At 45.8% G+C, this 24804-nt stretch overlaps 4 protein-coding genes across 5 annotated transcripts; 2 read left to right on the top strand and 2 right to left on the bottom strand.

The window, feature by feature from the left end:
• The first annotated feature begins 5080 nt into the window (after window positions 1-5080).
• LOC120703577 (protein CURVATURE THYLAKOID 1D, chloroplastic-like) lies at window positions 5081-7512 on the top strand. The gene is made up of 5 exons (XM_039987693.1): window positions 5081-5229; window positions 5348-5631; window positions 6782-6886; window positions 6970-7041; window positions 7169-7512. Exons 1-5 carry the CDS (start codon window positions 5148-5150, stop codon window positions 7238-7240), a joined length of 615 nt encoding a protein of 204 aa, XP_039843627.1. The 5' UTR covers window positions 5081-5147; the 3' UTR covers window positions 7241-7512.
• Window positions 7513-7604: 92 nt separating this feature from the next.
• Window positions 7605-10299, top strand: LOC120703576 (pentatricopeptide repeat-containing protein At5g18475-like). The gene has a single exon (XM_039987692.1). It carries the CDS (start codon window positions 7762-7764, stop codon window positions 9274-9276), a length of 1515 nt encoding a protein of 504 aa, XP_039843626.1. The 5' UTR covers window positions 7605-7761; the 3' UTR covers window positions 9277-10299.
• Window positions 10300-10390: 91 nt separating this feature from the next.
• On the bottom strand, window positions 10391-11442 carry LOC120703579 (blue copper protein 1b-like). The gene is made up of 2 exons (XM_039987694.1): window positions 11068-11442; window positions 10391-10939 (listed from the first exon to the last, which is right to left on the bottom strand). Exons 1-2 carry the CDS (start codon window positions 11264-11266, stop codon window positions 10677-10679), a joined length of 462 nt encoding a protein of 153 aa, XP_039843628.1. The 5' UTR covers window positions 11267-11442; the 3' UTR covers window positions 10391-10676.
• Window positions 11443-15252: 3810 nt separating this feature from the next.
• Window positions 15253-21948, bottom strand: LOC120703580 (peptidyl-prolyl cis-trans isomerase CYP40-like). 2 transcript variants are annotated; one of them, XM_039987695.1, is made up of 10 exons: window positions 21506-21948; window positions 18765-19265; window positions 18282-18369; window positions 18104-18156; window positions 17417-17521; window positions 16073-16148; window positions 15956-15993; window positions 15805-15885; window positions 15643-15718; window positions 15253-15559 (listed from the first exon to the last, which is right to left on the bottom strand). In XM_039987695.1, exons 1-9 carry the CDS (start codon window positions 21722-21724, stop codon window positions 15707-15709), a joined length of 1173 nt encoding a protein of 390 aa, XP_039843629.1. In that variant the 5' UTR covers window positions 21725-21948; the 3' UTR covers window positions 15253-15559; window positions 15643-15706. The 2 variants fall into 2 exon arrangements, with proteins under 2 accessions (XP_039843629.1, XP_039843630.1); XM_039987696.1 differs by lacking the exons at window positions 15253-15559; window positions 15643-15718; window positions 15805-15885; ... (1 more) ...; window positions 16073-16148; window positions 17417-17521 and adding an exon at window positions 18599-18701 and having other exon boundaries at window positions 18103-18156; window positions 21506-21916.
• Window positions 21949-24804: the final 2856 nt, after the last annotated feature.

The raw sequence follows: 24804 nt of genomic DNA on the forward strand, positions 1-24804 counted from the left end.
GGTCAAAAAGAGATGGGCGGTTGAGGGTGACAGAAATACATCTTTCTTCTACCACGCTATTATCAAAAGGAACAGGAAGAATAGAATTTCCCACCTTGTCAACCCAGATGGTACCTATTCCACCACTTCTGATCAGCTAGCTACTACTCTGACTAATTACTTTACTCAAATTTTCACCACCAGTAACCCTACCCACCCAACCCCCACTTCCCATAGTCACTCACCCACTCAACCTTGTACTGATGGTAACCAAGTCAGCAGGGACATAGAGGAAGAAGAGGCAGTTCACAATAATGACATGCTCAGGTATACCTACTCTACTCCTGATGTCGATGAGATCCATGCTATTATCAGAGATATGAGGAGCAGCACAGCACCAGGTCCTAATGGACTCAATGCTGCCTTCTACAAATCTGCCTGGCATTGGGCAAAGGATGACATTTATAAAGTGGTAAAAGATTTCTATACTCATGCTCGTTTACCTACCGATCTGAATCAAACTTTTATCGCTCTCATTCCCAAAAAGAATAATCCTATTATTCCCCAAGATTATAGACCTATTGGCTTGTGTAATGTCATCTATAAAATAATAGCTAAATCTTTGGCTAACAGAATTAAAAATCATCTCCCCAATTATGTTAGCCAAGCTCAATCTGCTTTCATTGCTCATAGGCATATTTCTTATAATATCATCATCACTCAAGAGATCATCCATTCTTTTAACCTTAGAAATTGGAATACTAATGATTTTATGCTCAAAATTGATCTAGCCAAAGCTTTTGATAGACTCGAATGGAGTTTCATTTCGGAGGCCCTTCATAGACTTGGTCTTAATACTAACTTTATCAATCTCATACATGCTTGCATCTCTACTCCTACCTTAGCTGTTCTTGTTAATGATGAGCCTTCTGATTATTTTAACCATCAAAGAGGATTGAGATAGGGCTGCACCCTCTCTCCTTATCTCTTTGTAATTGCTATTAATGAGCTCTCTATCAGATTGCAGGAAGCCCTTCACAAAAACAACCTCTCTGGCATCTCTCTGGGAATGGGTGCTCCTCCTATTCATTGACTTTTATTCGCAGATGATCTCATTCTATGTGGCAAGGTCACCATGGAAGAAGCTCAAGCCATCAAGACTATCCTCTATGAGTTCTGTCTACAATCGGGTTAGACGCCTAACCTTCAAAAATCTTCAATCTATTTCAACAGGAATGTTCCTAACCACACCAAAAATCAAATCAAAGGTATCTTCCCTGTTTCCAATCTTCGGCCCAACACTATGCACTTAGGTCACCCAATGATCTTTAGTCATAGAGACAAAAATAAAGTTTACAACTTCATTTATAACAAATTCCTCACTAAATTTGGTCCTCTTAAGGCTACTAAACTTAACCATGCTGGCAGGTTGCAGTATATCAAATCTGTATTAGTTTCTATTCCTATTTACTACATGTCTACTGTTCTTTTCTCCAAAACTTTCATCGCAAATATTAACACAATTCTTAGAAGGTTTTGGTGGGCAGGAGTTCAGGAAGAACAGGACACAAGTCCCATTGCTTTTCGCTCATGGGAGGACATTTGCAAATCCAAAGAACAAGGTGGTCTCGGAATTAGAGATATGGAATTGGTGAACAAAAGCCTGATTATTCACTCTGCTTGGAATGTGGCAACTAATTAAAATCCTTTTCTGACTGCTATCCTTAAGGCCAAATATTACCCTAATCATTCCTTCTGGACAACCCCTACAAATGGAACCAGATCTGTCTATTGGTCCTCTGTTATGCAGGTAAAGGATGAACTAGCGGCCAACTCCAAATATTAACTCCATGCGGGTAATTCCTCCATATGGTCATCGCCTTGGTCCCCTGTGTGGGATCAGATCCACGATCACCTTCTCATGCCAGTAGTTACCTCCCCTCTCCCAGATAAGGTATGTGACCACTGGAACCCGGGTTCCCACAGCTGGAATCACCAACTTCTCACCTCCACTTTCTCGGATGAGGCTGTTAATATTATTCAAGCTACTCCTGTGGTAACCTTTGATCATGATGATATTCTCAGATGGACACCGGCCAAAAATGGTCAATGCTCTACTAAATCAGTTTATACTCATCTAGCTAATCAGCAGGTACATCATCTTCCTGACCAAGGCTCCAGAAGCATAAGTCAGGACGCTGCCAATATCCTTCACAAGGTCTGGAAAAGTAAGTCGATTCCTCCCCTCCTCAAAACTTTTGCTTGGAGGCTCATTAGATGTGCTATTTGCCACGGGTGAAAGAGCGGGCAGATATTCTAACCACATTGACAACCACTGTTCCTATTGTGGGGCTATTGAAGATGACCAACATCTCTTCTTTAAATGTGCCTTGTCAATTGAGGTCTGGTCCTCTACTGACCCTCCTGTTCAAACTAACAACTTTCCTCTTGAAATTGATGGCATACAGATGTCTCTTTCACTAATGACTACTCCTAATCCCTCTGATGATATTTTATCCAAAACCTTATCCACTCTCTGGTATATTTGGAAAGCTCGCAATGATAATAGATTCAACAGAAGAACTTGGACCTCTACTCAGATTCATCAACGTGCAAAAGCACATATGCACACATATCTTGAAGCTCTACAAGAAAAAGAAACTCCAGCAGTTATTCGCCAGCCAAGGAATGATGATAACCTATCTGCTCCCTCCACCTATAATTCTGGTACGTCCAACTCTAATGCAGGTTCCAGCAGAGGAGAAGCACTAGGAGAGGCCATTAGTGATGTTCAATCTGACAGGTTGTTGATTCTGTTACCTTCAACTCTGCAAGGATATCGATGCTACATAGATGCTTCCACGCAGCCTGACAATATAAACTCGGTTCCTTGTCGAGCTGGTCTTGGTATTTTTCTGGTAAACACACAGCTTCAGCCACCTCACAGTATCTTCATCAGAGCGGCCTTGCAACAATGTTCCTATGTTCTAATGGCTGAGGCAGCTGCTCCGGCGCTTGCTGCTCAAATTTCCAAAGACCTGAATTTGCATCACATTACCATTCTCTCTGATAATCAGCAGCTGGTTCATTTCATGAATGGCCCAATTCTGGACAATCCGCCTGATTGGAGGATTAAGTCTTTAACCCATATGGCTAACAATGCGATACGGGAATCCTCTGCAGTGATAAGAAGACTCCGGCGTTGCCACAATCAAATGACAGATCTCTTAGCTAGACAGGCTTTTACAAATACGCAGTATGATCAGAATCATTGTAATGTTGCTTGTGCTTACGAGCCTCATGTGCATCAGTGCCCTCTTCTTTCGGCACTCCAACTTATAACGATTAACTCTGTAATGGTTCTCACAGCTTGATGCTGTTAATCAATGGTATTACTTGTCAAAAAAAAAAACCCCCGGTGAAACCCCCCTCCTCCCCTAGACCCCTACCAAATCCCAATGCTCCAAGTCCAAACCAATCGCTAATAGAACCATATGATAAAATCATCAATAAGAAGTTTTAAGGCCTTATTTAGATGCAAAATTCAAAATTCCAAAACTTCTTGCAGCACATGCATAGAGTATTAAATCTATAAACAAAATAAAAAATTAATTGCATAGTATGCTTGTAAATTACGAGACGAGCCTAATGAGCCAAATTAGACCATAATTAGACAATAAATTGCTACAGTAAATCTACAATAAATATATAGTGATGACAGATTAATTAGTCTTAATAAATTCGTCTCGTAGTTTACAGACGAGTTTTGTAATGAGTCTATATTTAATATTTTAAATGTACAAAGATTTTTTTTAAAAAATTTTACACGATACATCTAAACAAACAAGACCTAAATAATCATAAATCGGAGCAGCCCGCCGTTCGGCTACAATAAATCGGCAGCAGTTGTCGCTGGCTGCCGGCTGCGTGCAGTTTTTTTTAAGAGGAAGGTAGGCTCTTAAATAATAATGGGTTGAGGTACATGCATTGTTTCTGGACACTTCAGGAGCTAAACATATCTCCCTGGTGCCATATTACAAACACTTTTAGCAAGAACATGGGCCTCATTATTAGAGCTTCTACCTTCATGCTTGAAAATTACTTCTTGAAGCAACTCACTCCGAGCTTTAATCTCCTTTAGAATCGCAGAGTATGCACACAAGTTCTGCTTATGAATGCTGACAATTACTTCCAAACAGTCTGAAGCTATGACACATTTATGCACACCCATGTCAAGCGCCAAAGAAATTGCTTCATTGCAAGCCATAGCTTCTAGAGAAGGTGGATCAACTAAGCCATTAATAACAATGGCACTAGCAGCAACATAGTTTCCAGTGCTATCTCGGCACATAACACCCACAGCTCCTTTATCTCCCGTTCGCGCCACGGCACCATCAACATTCAATTTGAGAAAGCCATTAGGAGGTGCAATTCATTTGGGAGCAGATTGTTTAATTTCCATTGATGGTATTGTTTCTATTCCTTCACAAAACCCTGCAAGATCCATATCATTAAGGAATCTTGAAATAAATCCAAAAGTTGACAGAGGGCTTTGGATAATATTTTCATTTAAAGCCTTTCGTCGAGCCCCCCAAATTGCCCAGCATATAACAAGAAGTTTTTGAAAATCCTTTGCTGAAAGAGTTTCTCGCATAACTGATAACCAAAGCCATGGATTGTTAATCTCTATATTAGCAATATGTTCAGTAAGTTCCTCATCTACTAGTGCCCAAACACCACATATATATTACATCCACGAATCAACATCCGCACCACATATATTACATCCACCATGTTCACTCATAGACCTTTCTTTAAGCACTTGCCTAGTTGGTAAAAAGTTATGGGCTAACCTCCAGGCAAAAATATGAATTTTTGATGGTATTTTGATCTTCCAGAATAATACCAGTTGAGCGGCGAGCGTGTGCTGCAGCTGAAGGGCATTCTCACTCTTGTCATACCCGGCATTCCAGCCCAAAGAAGCTAGCCCAATGGAATGAATGGAACGGGCCCCGAAAAAAAGGCCCAAAATGTACACGCGCCGCCCCCCAACCAACAACGGCAGTCCCTCCAAAAAAAAAAACAGCAGATGCATCCATCATCGCGGCCGCCGCCAAAAGCTCTCAAATCAGAACAGAACAAACACCAGAGCCGGCAGGCGCAGCGCCATGGCCCGTCTGCACCACCAACGCGGGCCGCCTCCGTCCTCCGCGCCCGTCGCCCTCCGCCGCCGCAGCCTTCCCACGCGAGGTACCATGAGGGTGGGGCCGGGCGGGGGAACGGACTCGTCAAACTACGCGCCGGTTTCGCCGCCCGCTCGCTTTCCCCGGAATTGACGGCCGTTTCTTCCTTCGATGCGCTCGTACAGGGCTGAGCCTGCGCTGCGCCGGCGCGGACTGGTCCGAGCCGGCCTTCGTGGCCGTCGCGGAGAAGCTCGACGCGGCGGCGGCGGCGGCGAGGAAGGCGCGGGCGTTCGCCGGGGCCGGCGGCGAGGAGGAGAAGGGCCGGGTCCAGGCCTTCAGCGGTGTGAGCAGTGGCGCGGTCGAGGAGCAGCCGGTGGCGGTGCCGTTCGCGCCGTTCGAGCAGAGCTTGGTGGCCGTGGACAGTGTGGCAGGGAACAACGACGCGCTTAGCCAGGCGCTCGGCAGTAATGTGAAGTATTTCTATCTCGCACGCAGGTTGTTTCGTTTGTTCTGTTGCCTACGTTTTATATGGAATTCGGATGCATCTGCTACGAAATATAGAAATAATTCAGTAATGAAACCCATGGCCATGGGACGACGACGACGGTCTCAAGTGGGGGAACTTAGCTGTCTCAAAAGTGAGAACAAACAGATTCAAGAACTGTTGAATATCATACCCATCTGCTTGTAATATATTGCATCCGTGTAAAAAATAGCAGACGGTAGAATTCACATTTCAGAAATGATCACCGCAAAATATCATTTCGGTTTTGGGGATTTCAGAAACGATGCTCTTAGCCAAGAGCTTGGCAGTAAGATGAAGTATTTCTATCTAACACGAAGGTTGTTGGTCCTATTGCTTCCGAGAGGTAGCGTGTGAAGATGTTTATATGAAACTGGAATGCATCGGTTACCAAATGTCCAAATACAATGATAAATGGTTACTAATTCAGGAATTGAGCCCATCAGAAATTCAGCTGATTGATAACAAACAGGTTGAGGAACTGTACCATAACAGCAGATTGTGCGATGCATCACCCAAAAATGCCGCTGCAAAATATTAAATCATTTTACTGATTTGAACACTCAATGTACTGAAGGACTTTAATCAGCCTTATTAATACCTGGCATGTAGTCCATGCTTAAAGAATACTACATATATGCTGGGCTAAGCTGTATAAAAATGCTACAACATTTTAGCGAATGGGGAAAAGCAATGAAGCTAGGTGGTTCTGATGTGATGAAGGTTGGAATGACAGCCCTAGATGTCCCAGTATGTTATGAAGTAGGTGAACTTTAATTGAAACAGAGTTCAGCAGGGTAATTGCAATAGCTTTTCTATTGTTGTTTTTGTTCTTTACAACTTACAATTTGGAAATAAGCTTAGTTTTATCAACCAATATAAACATATGGCATGGTATGGTACATTGAGTGATTATGGTATCATTAGTACTCTCAACAGTTCCTTTTATTCCAATCAGAACTTTGATCTTAAGCACGCTTCTATATCTGAACATTCAAGGACTCATTGCCCTGTTCTGATCATATATCCTGTGATTCGTCATTTTCTTTTTACCTGATGGATGATGGCTCCTTATGTGCTATTTTTTTTACTCCAGCTGGGCTTCGAGGAGATTTCTACATATGCGATATATGGCACTGGTGCTTTCTTTGCTGGGTGGATCCTATCAGCTGTTGTTTCCGCACTTGATTCCATCCCCCTGGTCAGCAGTTATCGAGTTTTGCATACACACACAACCTTTTGCATGATCAAAGTACTTGTGACTGATTGTGGTCATGTCTGCAGCTCCCAAAAATTCTGGAAATCGTAGGCCTTGGGTACACCATTTGGTTCGGCACACGGTATCTCCTTTTCAAGGTATGCGTCTTATAAATCAGGATTCCTTGTTAAAATTGTTGGTTGTGGGATCTACTATCAACCACTTATTAGTTAACACCGTTTGTTCTATGTTGAGGCTTCTGATCTATGTCTTCACTATGTGCAGGAAAACAGAGATGAGCTGCTCGTCAAAGTCGAGGATCTCAAGAAGAGAATTGTTGGATCCGGTGATGAATGAGGAGTTAGAACGCGATTGGGCTTTAGTGCCGTTTACAGTTTGATAGGTCTTTTCAATCTTGACGCTGAAACAGTAACGGTGGCACCTCTGATGTCCGCCGCTGTTTCTCAACCATGTTCCCGTGCTCACTTGCGTCTGAGTTCTGAAATCTGAATACATTTACAAGTCGTTGCAGCTGTTTTTTTTTTCAGCTTGCGTTGAAGATAGATGCAATGCATCTTGCAATGCAATACTAGTCCGATTTTTATGTCATATTGTTCATTTGCGTCTCACATGAAAATTATTTGTTACGAAGAGGGATTTTTCAAGGACTAACATGTATGAATAATCTGTTGGAGATGAAGTCACACCATCCACTTTGCATTCCAGCAGGAGAGCCCGATCTCCAAACTCCCAGCGAAACATGTCCGCAGCGACATTTCCGCCGCCCGCGCGCATCTCGGCACTACCGTTCGGCTCCTCACCGTGAGCGCCGAGACGCGGGCAGACCAACCGCGCCACCGCCGGCCGACCTGGCGACCATGAAACCCCCGCCCGCGCCCACCGCCAAGCCGGCGCTCCCCTGGATCTCCCCGCTCCAGTACCGCAGCCCCGCCCGCGGCGCGCCGCCGGTGCCCTCCCCGCCGCCTCCCGTCCCCTCCCCTCCGCCGCCGCGGTACCTCCACCACCCGGAGCTCGCCCGCCTCATCGCCTCCTCCGCCTCGCCGCAGCGCGCGCTCGACCTCTTCAACGCGACCTCCTCCCAGCGCGGCTTCTCCCACACTCCCGCCACCTTCTCGGCGCTCCTCGTCCGCCTCGCGCGCGCGCGGCTCCCGCGCGCCGCCGCCGCCGTGCTCCGCCGCGCGGCCTCCGCGCCCTGCCGGTTCCTGGAGCCGCAGCTCCTGCCGCTCGCCCGCCTCCTCCCGCCCGACCACGCGCTCGCGCTGCTCCGCCTCCTGCCCGCGCTGCTCGGCAGGACCCGCGCCTCGCACAAGGCGCTCGCCGTCTGCCTCGACCGCCTCGTCTCCTCCCGCGGCTGCCGCGGCGTCCTCGACGAGCTCCTCGCCGACCTGCGCGATCCCCGCAAAAAGTACCTCCCCAGGCCCAACACCTGCGTCTACAACATCCTCATCAAGCACTATGTCAAGAGCGGCGAACTGGAGACCGCGTTCAAAATGCTCGACGAAATGCGCGAGTACACCTGCGCTGACGTGAAGCCGAACTTGGTCACCTATTCGACCTTGATCGGTGGGCTCTGCCGTGGGGGTAAGATGAAGGACGCGTTTCAACTGTTTGAGGACATGATCGAGAAGGACCGCATTGTGCCGGATCAGCTGTTGTACAATGTGATCATCGATGGATTCTGCAGGCTGGGGCAGGTGGACAAGGCGCGTGCCATCTTTGGATTCATGAGGAACAACGAGTGTGAGCCAAATGCCTTCAACTATGCCACTCTGATTAATGGGCACTGTAAGGAAGGGGACATTGAGGCAGCGAGGGCGGTGTTTGAGGAGATGAGGAGTGCTGGTGTGGAGCCTGATGCTGTGAGCTACACGGCGCTGATTGGCTGCCTTTGCAGACATGGGAGCGTAGATGAGGGTATCAATCTTGTTCTGGAGATGAAGGAGAAGGGTTGTAAGGCTGATGTTGTCACATACAATCTGGTGATCGAGGGCCTGTGTAAAGATGGGCGAATGGTGGAGGCAATGGACCTGCTTGAGAGCATGCCACTGGAAGGGGTTCAGTTGAATGTCGCGAGCTATCGGATTGTCATGAATTGCCTGTTCTCCCGTGGGGAGATGGATAAGGCAGTTGGTCTGCTGGGATTGATGCTAGGACGAGGGTTTGTACCTCACTATGCAGCCTCAAACAACCTGTTGATTGGTCTATGCGATGCTGGGCGCGTAGCAGATGCGACAATGGCATTGTATGGATTGGCTGATGTGGGCTTTATGCCAGAGGCTAGTTGTTGGGAGAGGCTTGTGGAGACTGTGTGCCGGGAGAGAAAGCAAAGGAGATCTACAGAGGTACTGGATGTCTTGATTGGTGTAGGTTGAGGAAAAGAAGTCACAGCAGCATGGATTGTTTGACTGGTTTGATAACCCGAAGGAAGACAAGGTTAGAGCCAGGTGTGAAGATTTATCTGATAATACAGCGATGATAATGGTAAGAAATCATGTCACAAAAGATGAACAGGCACCTGTGTCTCAGACAAACAAGAATTTTTCCACCTGACCTGGGAATTGGGGACGCTTCCCTTCTCCACTACACAATGGAATTAACAGCAGCCTTACAGGACTGGATGCATGTTCAGCAAGGAAGAAAAGGCTGCAAGGCCTTACAGCTGACAGCAAGCAACAGGACCTAGCACAAACTTCTCTTTCAGAACAAGCTACTGCATCCAAAAGATATCAGCCATCAATAGACAACGTCCATTAGCACCTTAGAGCAAGTATTATAGTGGACTGTAAGCAGGTTGATATTTACATGGAGAGAGAGATGAAGAGAGAAGGAGATGGGCGTCTGGCGACGCAATCGTGTGAAGCCGGCGGAGAGAAAATATGGGCGCTGCTATTGATTGAATTCATTAGCGTTCTCGCCGCTACTGGCTCGTGCTTTGCAGCTAGCGATGGGCGAAACCATTAGCCATGCTCTTAGGCTAACCTTCGTCATTCTCTATTCTCCAGAAAGTTGTCATTGGGGAGGTAGACAGGTAGTCCAGCATGAGGCAGGGCACCAGGTTGGCACTCGGAGGAACCTGCCTTGTCGTTGTCAGCTCTGGTAAACAATGATGCAGTATCGGAAATAACCTGCTATGATGAGCAGTGACGATGATGAAGTCGGTTTTGATTGCATCAAAAGAGGTTATTTTCTGGGAACATCTTTTGCTGCAAAATTGAGGGGTGTCTGTCGAAACTGTGTACACAAAGTGTTGTGCTTTTTTATGACTGCATAAAGGGCAAGGGCGCCTCCCATATAATTCTCCCATTTTTTTACTGCATTCATGGACTTGGTGCTTATTTATTTAATTGTCTCCTTTCGGGGTAATAAAGCAGACATGGTCCATGATCATTTATTGATGTTCAGGTTCAACCTTTGTTGTTCTCTTTATGTAATCAGTCTCGAAAGACTTCGAGTTTGATGTTCAGTTGAAGCAAGCAGGCAGCTTAATGCAGCAACTACTACATATGGTTCCTCAATTCTCATTACATTCTCCCTTGAAACAAGTTAACAACACTTGACAACTCACTAAGTCACTCCTTTTTATTCAGCCAACCATTCATGTATAAATAGCAAGACACTACAAATACACAACGCAACAACAACACCGTGTAAATACATCAATTAATAACTTAAAAGCTCGAAGAAGGGACAGCGATTGAACTGGAATCATAGAAGGTGGCATGCAGAAGAAAGGCCAAGACGCCGATCCGGTCGATCGTCCGGCGGTGGCGGGTCAGTCCCGGCATGCGGAGCTCTTGGGCTTGACGGTGAACTTCATCTGCCCCATGGTGCAGTGGATGCCGCCGCGCTCCCCGCAGACGAAGTAGTGCGTCTTGCGCTTCCTGAGCACGAACTCGAAGCCGGCGCCGGTGCCTTGCGTGACGCCGGCCACCAGCTTGGCCGCCTTGAGGTTGCACGACTGGTAGTCCGCCGCGTTCCGCATCATGTACACGCTGTGCGCGTGCACCGTCGCGTTCGGCGGGTCGTACATGAACACTGCAGCAGGCGGCCAGCGATCCATCAGAATTCAGAAATGTGAGGGGGGGGGGGGGGGGGGGGGGGGGAGGGAGGTTGGTTGGTTGGCAAACGCCACAGAAATGCAGCTGGGAAAGTTGTAGTAGTACCGAGGGTGTCGTTCTGGAAGAAGGGGCCCTTCTTGAGGACCCAGTCGGTGTAGTTGTACCCCCACGTCCACCGCGCCGCGTCCCCGACGACGAACCGCTCCGCCCGGGACGCCCCGGGCGCCAGCGCCAGCAGCGCCACGACGACGGCGGCCGCGGCCACGAGCCCCGCGCTGCTGCTCCTCCTCGCCTCCGCCGCCATGGATCTCAGGTGCCCTCGCCTCAGCCAAACAAACAAAGCTAGCCCAAGCGCGCACCCAGTCAGCCGCTACACTTGCTAGCTGATTGGACGCTCGGGTTTGTGGCTGGCATGGCATGGCGCGACGCCGAGCGGGGTATATATAGGAGCAGAGCAGGGGGGTCGACCAGAGTCCAAGCGTCGGACTTGCTTGATCGGTCAGGACGCGCGCGTCGCGTAATGATGGGGCGAAGTTGACCGGCGCGAAGTTGCTCGACGACGGAGCTCGCCGGCCACCGGCGGCCGGGTCGTTAATTTTGGGGGCCTGGCCGGGCCGGGACCGGAGAGAGAGACCTGGAAGCAGGGTAGGAAAAAAAAAGGTGATCTGATGTGCCAAGTCGTTGGTTCCGGATCGCACGATGGATCGTAGTTTTCGGTTAAAGCAGCACCGCACTTTGGCGTGTGCGTGAACACACGAGGCCCGGCGGCCACTGCCCACTGGTGCGCCATTAGCGGGCGTGCTTAGTGGCGGTGTCCGCTGGGCCGGGCGGGGGTTGGTGAGACACAGAGAGGTGGAATCCGGCATCATCTTCTACTGGCTACGGCTTTTACATTCCTACTGCCTACTAATCTGCCGTCGTGTGTGTCTTGTGTTCCCTTGGTGCGGGTCCTTGGCATTATTATTGTAGAGCGAAGATTAGGGCGGCGCGAGATGATTAGGCAGGCCGTAATTAACTGGAACCACCTAGAACTATACATGATGTATGATCACGTCATGCTGAGAGTGCTCCTTTCTTCAGTAATTAAATTCAGTAGTGTCATACTTTGTGCTCCTGGTTGCCATTAACTGGGACTTCAATTTTTTTGCCGTGTTGCATGGTTGGGCGCGAAGTGCTTCGATCACGAGCTGACCACCGTCAAACACTCAAAGCGAGGTCAGCCTGTGGCGAATAGGCCTCTAGCTAAATTGATTAGGTGACTCTAGTAGCACTCCTCAGATTCTAAGTTCTGACTTCTCGTGAGAGTGAATTTTATTCTGAGTTAGAAAAAATCCCGATACTAGCACGGTTAGAGTTCAGTGGGTTTCTCAACCGAAAAAATTTAGTTGCTCGCTCTTGATGAAATACGGTGGATCCGTCGTACCTCCGGTTGGGTCTTTTTAGTCAACTTGTGGTCAAGCACAAAATCGCATCGAAATACGGTGGGGAGCCGTCATACCCCGGTCGAGTTTTTTCGGGTCAGCTTATGGTCAATCGCAAATCGCGTCGACGTTTCCAGCACGGGATCTGACCGTTTGCCACTAGCTGGGGTTGGGTACCCCGAAAATCGCTTACCTTTGAATCTCTGGCATGCATGCTCGCTCTTGATAGAGGTTTGTTTAACTTTGGGACGCAGACACCGATTCCGTCGGCGATGCGATGTAAGGCGTGCACGCTCCAACAATCACAGCGTTAAGGGGAGATCACACGCTTGCTTGCGCTGCGAATTGCCTTAAAAAACTGTTCGAGGGCGTTCCCTGCAGCGTCACGCTTGTACGATCGGCGGGCATCCCGGCCTCTACATCTCCAGTATACTGTGTACCACACAGCAGTGCGTGGTAACTGGAAAGTGTACGGCATCATGAGTTGCGTTCGACTCGTTTTATTTAAAAATTTGTACAAAATATCACTTCTTTTGTTGTGGATGGCTTTATCAATACAAAATCTTCAAAAATGACTTAAATTTGGTAATATTTGTACAATTTTTTTGAAAAAGACAAGTGATCAAATTTAGAATAAAAAAAGAGTCAAACGAACTACAATTTGGATTGACGTAATAAGTTTTGGTTATAGTAGTGGTCATTCCATCTACCCGAACCAATTTTATGTTCATCGAATTTTGTGGTTATTTTTTTTTTGAATTACACCCACGAACCAATTTTATGTTCATCGAATTTTGTGGTTATTTTTTTTGAATTACACCCACGCTGACCGCACGCTCAAACGCAGGTGAGGCTACGTGGGTGGTCCCAGAAAGCGTCTACTGAGCAACTCACACCCCACACACCACCACACACGCTCAGCCTCCCTCAGGGGAATTTTCCTCGGTGAGACGCGCGGGTCGTCCCCGACGGGGATCGAACCCGGGCGGGTGGGCTGCACACCGGCAGCGCTCACCAACCGAGCTAAGCTCGGTTCTCGAATTTTGTGGTTATAAAAAGGCCAATTGATTCCTAAGAATCGTTGAAGGACCGAACCGACCAACCTACCAGAGAACAAATGCTGTGACTCTAGAGCTTACACACACATGGAACCACACTGTGCTAGGCACTGCTCGCGTAGGGTGTCGTCCACATCCACACACACCTTTTTCCTGTGGTGCTTCGACGAGTACGTAGCTTGGAAGACAAGATTAGAATGTGCGGAGCTCAATGATCCGTCGAAGGTCCATGATATACAATCCATTGGCCACTCTGCTTTCTGATCGGGACCGGCCATTCCGGAAGCGGTAGCATAGAGGACACACCACCCGTTTGTTTCAGCCTTCAGGCTGGCTGGCTGGCCCTTGCTTTGCTTGATCCAAGGTACATGTCCCGTATGGCTTACGAGGAATGATGAGGATGCCATGTGGAGGACGCAGCAATGGCACAGCCCTTCTATCGTTGGAAACAATGTTACATATATAGCTAAGGAATGCGTGACATTAACATTAGAGACGCCAACACAATCCGCCAAGGTTTAACCTGGTAGGAGCAAGGTGCCTGTTCGAGAAACTGCAAAGTTAATTGCAAGGTGAACACTTTAGAGAGAGAGAGAGACTACTTGCTAATCTCTCCGTTCTAAATTATAGATCATTTTATTTTTTTCTCTAAATAGATAATATTGTATTTTTTTGAGATTACACAGTACAACGCAGACACTCACAATGCACGCACACTCACACCCTATAAACACACGTACGCAAATCCTACCCCTATGAGCATATTCGAAGACTGAGCCGGCAAATCCTCGAGATTGACGAAGTCACCACAAGCGCCTCGCTGTCGACGGGAACGTCGCCTACCACTAAAAGCACAATGTCGTTAAATCCCAGAATATTCGCTTCCACGGGGAGTTGAACTCAGGACTTTAGGTGCTACCGAGGCTCTTATAATCACTAGGCTACATTTAGCTCGATATATGAGACATGCAAACTAACTCCTTCGTGCAAAGCGTATATTTAAATGCATATTTGCAAATCTCATAATGAAGATTGACATGTTTATTTAGATGAGTCTGTTTAGAACGGAAGGTATGCTCAATCAAGATATTTAAATATTGGTAAAACCTCGTTAAAGATGCACCTAAAATATACGGCATCGCGTTTTGCCTGTCTTGCCAACTCAACTTCTACAATTATCAATACTACACGTATGCTCAAGTTTTAGAATACTCAGCAAGTGGATTTTTAAATATCTTGATTGCACTTCTAGAGATATCGATCTTTTCTAGTTTATTAATTTTGTCTAATAATTAATTAAGAGTAGAAGATTCACCAGATACCATATACGCTCACTGCGTGAGTTGTTTTGGTGAACATCAAACAAATTACTTGCTCTTCTTCCGTAAAAAGTTCTTCTAAAATACTTGTCTTTAAAAGTAGTTTGACAACAACTTCGCTATACATTGCTGTGATTGCATAAATTTTCCTTACTACTATTTTTATTTGAAGACTCTACTAGTATATTTACTACTCAAAACAGAGCGTTGGTGGCACCCAAACCTACACTATTTTAGTTCTGAATTTGGCAATATACAAAAAGGAGACTAGAAAGGTATTTCCACGTCAATTTGTGGAGCTCAACCAAGAAAGACAGGACAGAGAGAAGCATTCTGTGACACGCGTTACGTGCACGCCAAACTTCAGCCACGGACACGCCAAAACAAGACATGGACCCAGAAAACCAAAACATGGGCAGGAAAAAACTCAAAAGCGCCGGGCCTGGTTCAGAGTCTGGCAAGTGGCAACAAGCAGATGTGTCAGACAAAAGGCGCCAAGAAAACATCACCAAAGTGAAACAAGCGCACAAAAGGTGCGAATCGTCAGGTTGGACACAACGGTCCCCACTCCCAGTCCACACAATGGAACGGTCTATTGGCATGACTTACTGCAACGTCTGAAAATTGCACTGTTAAGTTCAATGTCCTGGGTTTTTCATGAAGAACAACACTGGGACACACGCACGAATTGCTAGTTTCTGTAGTAAAAGAAAACAAAAGCTTTCCATCCCCCCACTATGTTTCCTTCTATCTAAGATAGGGAATCTTCATTTTTGCAGTAAAGATTCCCTTGTTACTCCTGCAACAGATATTAATGTCAGCATATCTAGCAAGCCATTAAAGAAAAATAGCTGAAATTTATGTTCTAAGATGGACTCGGACCTGTCCCGGTATGTGTCCCAGATTTAACTAACCAAAGTTTCTGCCGGGGGAAAGAAACTGCAGATCAATTGTTCTCCTATATGCAAGATAGTAAATCAAACCATTAGCTCATCAACTCTCAAGTCTGAAGGATAACAAAATGAATTGGTGCTAGAAAATTACTTCGCTGCTCTTATCAGATTTTCCAGAAGGTTGGAACATCCTAGCAAATGCCTTCCGCTCCTGGTTTCTTCTGTCAGCAATCTGTAGGTCTTAAACTGTCAGCGAACAACTCCATGAATTTACAATGTCATCGACAGGTTAGTAGACTGACCTTCTTCTTTGCAGCAGCCAGCTCTCTTTTGATTCCACCTAATGGTTTCAAAACAAACCCATTAGATTACGGTTGCAACTATGAATTACGATCATATAGAGAGTAAAGAGAACAAACCATCATTTGGCTCCAACTCCAGTGCGTGCTTGAAGCTCTCCACTGCTGCATCAATGTCATTAAGTGCAATGTGTGCCTGAAAATCATATCCAATGGATCAGGAAATGGACATGATCGGTTAGAAACAATAAGATACTATGCACATTAAGTGCTTTGGTAAGAAATACATTTCAGCTCAATCACATCTTGAGAATTTGAGACATAAATACCCAATGGGAGGACAACAAATGGCAGAACAGAACACCATGTTCCTAAAGCTTTTCCTAGAGGATCATTTTCTTAAGTCAACCAGAACAGCAAAAGAAGGGCCCACCCAAAGGGATAGTAAAGCTGCACTGTATTAAACCCATATTGAGATTCATTTTTACCATTATAATCCTCAGTTAGCTTTAAACACGGAATCGGACTAGCAATAGGGCACCCAAAGGGAGCTTAGGTCCGCTGCCGCCTATATCTCTAATGCTCCTCCTTGATACCGTATTTTTTTATATATATATTTCTAATCATACGCTGACCAGAGGCCCTATCTAACCTCAAGTCTAGTGAGCCTATGTTGTTGTGGGTCCAAACACAACGAGACTGACCGAGATACAGGGGATAGCAGAGTCAGCTGGGCAACACTATGGCAGGCAATGGTTGGACAGGTGGCTGCACAACAACCACGTGACTATAGCAGTATTCATGGTTGAGACCACCTTGCTCAGCAGGCTAGACTGTTTTTAAGCAAATGCCCACATCCATGTTAGTATAACTATTGGCAGATGAAGACCCTGATTGGCACTAAAAAATTGGCATGAGACAGTTCAATTTCCACATGAACTAGGAAATAAAGTGAGGCAAAAGTAAGCATGATAGTCTATATAGTCCTTTGCTTTGTATGACAGGAAAACATCTATAAACTTATTAACCTAAGCGTATTTGCAAATATGTGCATATCGTCTTTTGAATTTAGCTATATCAATTTAATAATGCAATTAAACTGGAGGGCGGAGGCTGGACAATTGGGCTACAGCCAGCAAGCTTGATGGACAAGCCAGTTCACTCAAATCCTGGTTCCTACAACCATGGTGTCAATTATCCTTGTATATGCCATACAGACAAGTCATTTCAGCTGAAGTGTTCAGTAAAAACGGAAAGTTTGCACAGTGAACTCTTTAAATGTGACTATGTGAGAGCACTGAAAGGTCAAACATGACACATCATTTTATGCAAGAGAATAACTAAAGAACTGCAATGAACAATCCTACAATATAGGATAGTTTGAACTTTGAACTAAGATAGAATATCACTTTGCCAATGCAGGAATTGGCAAACAAATTATTATTACTAAAAATGTTAACCGACCTGTCCTTGTCGGAAAAAAGCCTTAGCATTTCCCTCCCTTTCACGCAGTGCAAAATCCGCATCCAACAAAGCACCCTTCAAATCTCCCAACTTCAATTTGCATGCCTGAAAAACTCATATATTTCATATATTATTTTGAGGAAACAAGCAATAATGCTAGTTACGTTCAGAAGACATAGTATTATTTTATCCAATCCAAAGTAGTGTTATAAATCCTCATAGTTGTAATGCTAGAATGGTTCAGATTTCAGAAACACCGCAGACAAGAAAGATGATAAGGAAAGTTCAAACAGCAGTAATTATTTTCCAGTAGACCAACGGAATACCAAATCATAAATTTCAAGCAACTGATTTACACGAGATTGGTTATGGGGTCTAATACAATGATCAACGATGATGGTTAAAACCTAGAGTTAGTCCAAATCGTCAATTGAAATTCAAAAGCTCATCTACTTTAAAGCTGAATGTTTACTGGATTATAAAGATAAGCAGAAGTAAGGCCTAAAGAGGGGGAACAAGTAATGGAACGCACAAACCAAGTAACTCAGACTATGCATCAATCCAAAAGCCTGGGTGCTAGTATTACCATGACAAAGCTAGCGACGTAACACGAACATTGCTTTTCTTAAATCTAAGATTCCAGACATTCATCGAGGTAAGGAGAGATTATTCTAATGCAAAACTTACAGAGCTATTAGTGAGTATTATTGACTTGGTCTTCCGTAGTGCTGTGCTCTTCTCTGCATATCAATCATCAGTTTACAATACCAGTAAGTTCCAAGTAATGTGTCTTAATGATGAATGTATATGAAAGAATTTTTTTTAAAAAAGAAATTGAACAGTGTATTAGAAGCAGTATATTTACCTTCATCAATCTCTTCTTTCTCCCAGCAAACATCCAAGTAGCGCAGAGCTTTCCTGTACTTTCTGAGAGCCACCTTATAGTCTTGTTTCTGTGAGAATAAACACATCGATGTCAGCTCCAGATAGGGAAATAACCTTTTTAGACATCTATAGAACAGAAACACTGCATAGAACTTCATAACACGTGACTCCTAAGATTTAGGGGGCGCGCATGGGTTTGGAATTATTAATAAAGGCTGAAGGGGAGACAAATACTACATATCGGATAGAGAAGGGGAGACTAATAATGGGATGATGAAAACTAAAGGACAAAGTTACCTTTGGTGACAAGTGTATATATATATATATAAACTCTGCCAGGAAATATAGCTGTCATCTCGCTGAATGTGTTATTTGCTTATTTCACTCTGAATTGACCCACCTGTGAAACCAATTTGGTTCCATGATATATGACACTAATATTTACTTGAACAAAGTAAATTACCTTGAAATTGTCATTCCCATAAGATTTAGCTGACTCCACAGCATCCATCCACCATGAAACCTCTGCAGGCTTCTCTTCAAGATCATTGGGCCAATCCGGATATTTGTCGCCATCTTTGAAAAAGTTCACAACTCCATCATCAGCGCCTTCAGGAAGTTCCCCACAATCAACAATTTTCACATCAAGGGTAGGGCAGTCAGCTTCTCCAACAGGGACATGCTCGATAGAGCGAACTACCCCCATTCCCTTTATCACTCTACCAAAAACAACATGTTTCCCATCTAAATGAGGTGTCCGGGTAGTAGTGATGAAAAACTGAGAACCATTTGTGTCAGGACCAGAATTAGCCATTGAAAGCATTCCTTTCCTCTCATGTTTTAAAACAAAATTCTCATCCACAAATTTGGACCCATAGATTGACTCTCCTCCTGTACCATCACCAGCAGTTATATCTCCACCTTGAACCATAAAACCTTTAATAACGCGATGGAAGCAAGAGCCCTGCAATAGTAACAAGTACCAAAGATGTGATTACTGACAAGATTTGGCCGCAATTCTAGTGTCACATAAGCATGTGTACCAACACAGCAGACAAAGAAAAGGTGAACTAAACCACCCACTACTCTCATTTACTAGCTTACAGACTTTGCACTAGGCAATAACAAAATACAAATATACTTCTGAAGCTAGGGACGAGTCTCTTCTGCTGTAAAGGCAGATCCCACACCCAGCAAACAGGACCGCACTGTGTGAGCGAGGGAGCGTGACGGAGAACCGTCCGATGACTACGTTCCTCTGACGGAGGGGTCTCAGACAAATAGTGATCCCAAGCATTGCTCTCAACTTGATTAAAAAGAATATAAAAAAGAGGTGTAAATAGTCGTACTGTCACACAACAAACCCAACACCGTGCAGGTACCCACGGCAGATATATAGTTTCCAGCAGATGATCAGAAAGGTTGGTCAGTACCACCACACCTTCCTTATACATCCCTGTTCAATGCATGGCCTTGTTTGGTTAGGGGGTGAAAAAGTTCATTTGACCACTAATTAGAGGTATTAAATGAAGTTTAATTACAAAACAATCTCCATAATTACGGTACTGTAGCATGTGTTTTAGCTAATAAAGCCTTTGACCGCATGAGTAGAGAATGTTTAGGGCGCGGTTACTGTAGCATCACTGTAGCCAATCATGGTAGAACTTGGCTCATTAGATTCGTCTCGAAAAGTTACACACATTTGTGAAAAGGTTTCGTAAATAAATTTCGTTTAGTACTTCATGCATGCATTCGTCTTTTTGTGAAAAAAATTTGAAGGCGTGAACCAAACACGGCCCATGATTCACTCGACTAGCCACTAAATCTGTCCTTGACAAAATGACAACAATCAAAACCAAGATAACCGGCAAAGAGAATCTAGATACAGTGATGGCTGTCTCTTAAAAAAGGCTACATTCTCTGAATGTATCATTACGATAGAAATACAAAATCCTGCCAATTTCTCACTACCAGACAGGCAGCAGCGGATTCTATCTGGCCCGCCTGTTGCTGAGTAAGCTCGATTGTAGGCTTTTCGTACGCATTTATATAAAACTTCAAATTGCAGTGCTTTTCGTGAGTCTAGACAACAAATAGAATATTCTAAAACAAAAAGTACCACAGGAATTGTCGTCCCTATCCTATTCTTGCGCTCATTTTTCCATTGCAAACAGTAAAGCGTGTGCGTGAAAGCATAAGAACCTCGATGTGATCAAATCACAGTAAGGCATACTACTGTATTACATACCTGATCGTACACTACTACAACAACAAAGCCTTTTGTCGAGTTAGGATGAAACCCAAAAAAACACAAAAAAAAATCATGGTTCAGGCACTACGCCAGCAGCTACATACCTGATCGTACACTACAGCAACAATAGTTTGCGCATAGACTGAGCAACACTACAGCAGCAGCTAACATGGCAAGATTAACAGAAGTGCCCAAAAGCTAGCACGTGTGGTACTTGAAAGGTTAATATATACTCAAAAGGTGCAGATGAGAATGAGGGTGAAGTCAAAAGGGAGGGGCCCTTATAATAGTATCAGAACTGGTGGCAGCAGTGCGTGCATAGAGTTCACTGCCCATCAAAGGACACTGATTTGACATCACAGCACCAGTACCGCTGAGGGAAAAAACAAGAAAAACAAAAAGAATAAGGCAGAACCTTGGAACATCAAAGGCAAATATACTCGATAGTGCGGAATATCCAGCTATATGACAAAAAAAATACGATACTTACAATGCCAACAACAGATTATAGGATCAAATTGATAGTAGAAACTAGACAATCGCATCAGAACCAAATTACTCACCTAGAAACTGAAATGCTAAACTACCAGGTAGAGGCAGGGGATCCATGTATGCAGAGTAAACTACATCCAAAACAAAACCACCTATTTCCAGGTTACGAAATCTGAATCAGAACCCTAGAACCAATCGATCACATAAGAGATGGCGTTGTTTGGGTTTTATTTGCTGAGAACAATTAAGACAAGTCAAATCTCACAGATATTCAACCCTTTATTCCATTACGGCGGCACATTGACAACGCACAGTATTCCCAAATCGAGAGATGCCAAAGCAACCAAAATTAGAGTTGCTAGAACCCAATCCAAACCGCTGCACAAACAGCAGCAACCTACCAAATCACGCAAGGGCCCAGAGGCAAAGCCCCCACGACGATCCAGTCAATCCGTACGAACCTTGAAGTGAAGCGGCTTGCCGGTGGCGGCGCCGACGCCCTTCTCCCCAGTGCAGAGCGCGCGGAAGTTCTCCGCCGTCCGCGGCACCACGGACGCGTAGAGTTCTATTACGATCCTCCCCTCCATCTCGCCGCCGATGGTGACATCCATGAAGCACCTCGGGTTTTTCACCTCGGCCGCCGCCGCCGCGGGCGCTGGTTCCGCGCCGCCGCCCTCCATTACGATCGCCTGCCGCAGGGAGAAGTCCCGGAGAACCAAACCCTAGACAAGTAGCCCTAATGGAAGCTTCTCGAGGCGAGATGGTGGAGGAGGTGGTGGCGCCTTCGTCGATTATCTCGGGGGAATAACGGCGAGAGCAGGGTGGGTTGCGGCGGGGTGGGTGCGGGACTGCGGGGGGGTTTTAAGGTCAGGTGTTCCAATTTCTCCGAAGGGCCGTTTGGCATGCGCCGGTTTCGCAATTTGCACCGTGTGAAATTAAACTATTTTATTTGTTTTGAGATAATAAATTTGCCTGGCTGAAGCTTTAGGGTTTGTTTGGTTGAAGACCTCACCCAGCCAGCACAGCAGCTGCTGCCAGACAGCCATCCTGGCCCTAGGCGCACAAAATCGATGGCCTGGATGAGTTGCCAAGCACAGACAGCTTTCTCAGAGTGCAATCCAAATAAGCCCTTAAAGAGAAAGAGTCCGCAGGACTTCTATAATTATTTTATTCTAGTTTTAGAAATTTTTATTTTGCTTCTAAATATTACTAGATATAGATATCCTTGTAAAGAAATTAAAAACTGGCATTATGAAAAGTTATTGCAAGTTTAGCAAACCATATAGAAACAAAATAAATTAAAATTCCTAGGTAAGAACTCTATTTAGAATTTGGTAACATGTATGCTCATATGCTAGGCTGATTTGGCGATAGATCAAAGTTACTTGTCCTACACTGTCCGTATCACGGGAACGGGTTCTTCCTAACCCTGGACAAATCAGAGCTAGGTGGGCCCCACCACGGCCTAATAGCAGCTAGTGGGTCAAGAAAAAAAAAACCTTGATCGCAAGGCCCCCTCTGGGAAGAGGAGTTCCCTTCGCCGAGAAGGGAGTTCCCTTCGCCGAGAAGGAACTAATCGGCAATGGGTTTTTACTGTGTCGTGCCGCGGCGCGGGTCTTTTATTGCGCCACGCTGTGGCCTGGAGCTGGGCCGAAGGACTGTGCATCTTTTCCCATAAAAACACTATGATTATGGAGGAGACATATTGACAGGCAGCGTGACGACCAGCTCGGGAGGACACTCCTCCCGGGTCGCGTCACCCCATATGATAGAGGGCTTCAAGGCGAGCCCAGCCACCGCTACCATCCGTCATGTCAGACCGCCCCCGAGACGGTGCACACGCAAACCTAGGCCGCATAGAAAAACGAGGATCCTGCAAACGCAAGCGTTGCGGGATGACTTTAGAAGACCCTTGGGGTGCACCCAAGGGACGACCCCGAGCAGGGTAGGCCTGTGGGCACCTCACCCAATAGGGGTGGGCCAGCGAGGTGGCTGGCGCCCCCATCAGGCGCCGCATTCATACCAGAGGCGGTAAATCCCTTCCCCAAGACTCGTGGAGGGAGGATAAATAGGGTAGAAAGAGCAACATGTAAGGGACCGATTCCCGCCAGATCGACTCCCTCTAGGACCTGGATGACTCAGAGTGGGAGACCACCAACAAGCATCATCACATATAAATCACACAAGACGTAGGATATTATGCTTCCAGGCGGTCCAAATCTATCTAAATCACCATGTCACCCTAACTCCTTCACCGAAGAAATCCTCATACGTGTTACACCTCTGGTCAAATCTCTAAATGGGGGTTTCCTCGAACCCCTACTCGCAGTACTCACCCACCGTCACACACGTTATTATTTTTTGCTTATTCATGATTTTATTTACTTCTTGCCTTACTTCAATGTCTCTGTTGGCGCAAAATTTGACATGATGAATCTTGCGGAGCAAGACACACAAAGGCCTAGGAGCTCTGCTTATCTCCAGTACAGGTTCTGTTCTTTAGGTTCGGGGTATGCCAGTCAATTTGACCTATAATTGACAAGGGAAAGAAATCTAATCACTAATTAATAGGGAAACTATTGGCTGATTTTCCGAATAGTTTCATAAAATCGATATCGGCCATTGAAAGGATCGATACTAGGCATAGAGTGGGGGTGAATAGGCTTGTTAAAAAATTTTCCTGAAAAACTTGACAACAAATTGTCAGGGTCGGATGATCCGACCTTATATCGGATCTTCCGGCCTTCCCAGGCCCGGATGATCCGACGTAGGGTCGGATCTTCCGACAGGAGGAGAGAATCTTGAACGAGAATTGAAATCTACTTAGCTTTTGACGATTCCCTTTGAATACAAAGTTGACAAATGAAGTAATAACTAAGCCTGTGAGCAAGTTCTACACAAGAGATAAGCTACTAACAAGTTGATCGGGTCAAAGCAAGCTCAAGAACAATACGAAGAACAATAAGTAAAGAAGACACGAGATTTGTTACCGAAGTTCACTCCACAAATGAGCTATGTCTCCGTTGAGATGCTCATAAAGAGTCGGGCTGTCACTAGCCCTAAGTCTCCCTCAATCAACCACAAAGGAGGATTGAGTCACTTTGATGGTGTGTGACTACCGTGAGCAGGGATTCCGGGGAACCCCCGTTTAGAGATTCGATCGGGGGTGTAACACGCAACGAGATCTTCCTACGGGAAGGTGGGTGAGACAGTGTTTTAGACAGGTTCAGGCTACCATTGGAGGCGCAATACCCTACGTCATGTGTTCTAGTTGGTTAGTTCTTGCTCCTGCCTGTTGGTTTTCTGGGATCAGGAGCCGATCCCCTTACATATCCTGGGACCTTCCTATTTATAGAATACAACTTGTATGGGGAATATTCTTCATTGCGTGTGAACGCTCCACGCCGGGTGCGGGCGCTGTCCACCAACTTGCCCTGCTCCTTGTCAGCCGAGAGATCGGCTTGTCGGGCCCACCTTGGGCCGTCCGGGGTGCACCCCGGAAGGCCGCGGCACCCTGGGAGGTCCGGGGCGTGACTCGAGGTGAAGCAGGGCATCCCGGGGTGGCCTCCTTCTGACCTGTCGGGCCCTCCCTCTGCACGGGGTGACCGGGGTCAACCCCGGGTAGGCGGCCGGGGTCAGGAAGGGAGTTACCATGAAATGACAGGCAGTAAATGGAGGTGGACCCCATCCACCGCCCACTTACCCCTGATGTGATGTGGCTCAAAGATAAGCCTATCCAGCTGGCTCACCGTTGCATGGC

Source organism: Panicum virgatum, chromosome 4K, assembly GCF_016808335.1.
Source record: "Panicum virgatum strain AP13 chromosome 4K, P.virgatum_v5, whole genome shotgun sequence".
In the NCBI taxonomy this organism is placed as follows: Eukaryota; Viridiplantae; Streptophyta; class Magnoliopsida; order Poales; family Poaceae; genus Panicum; species Panicum virgatum.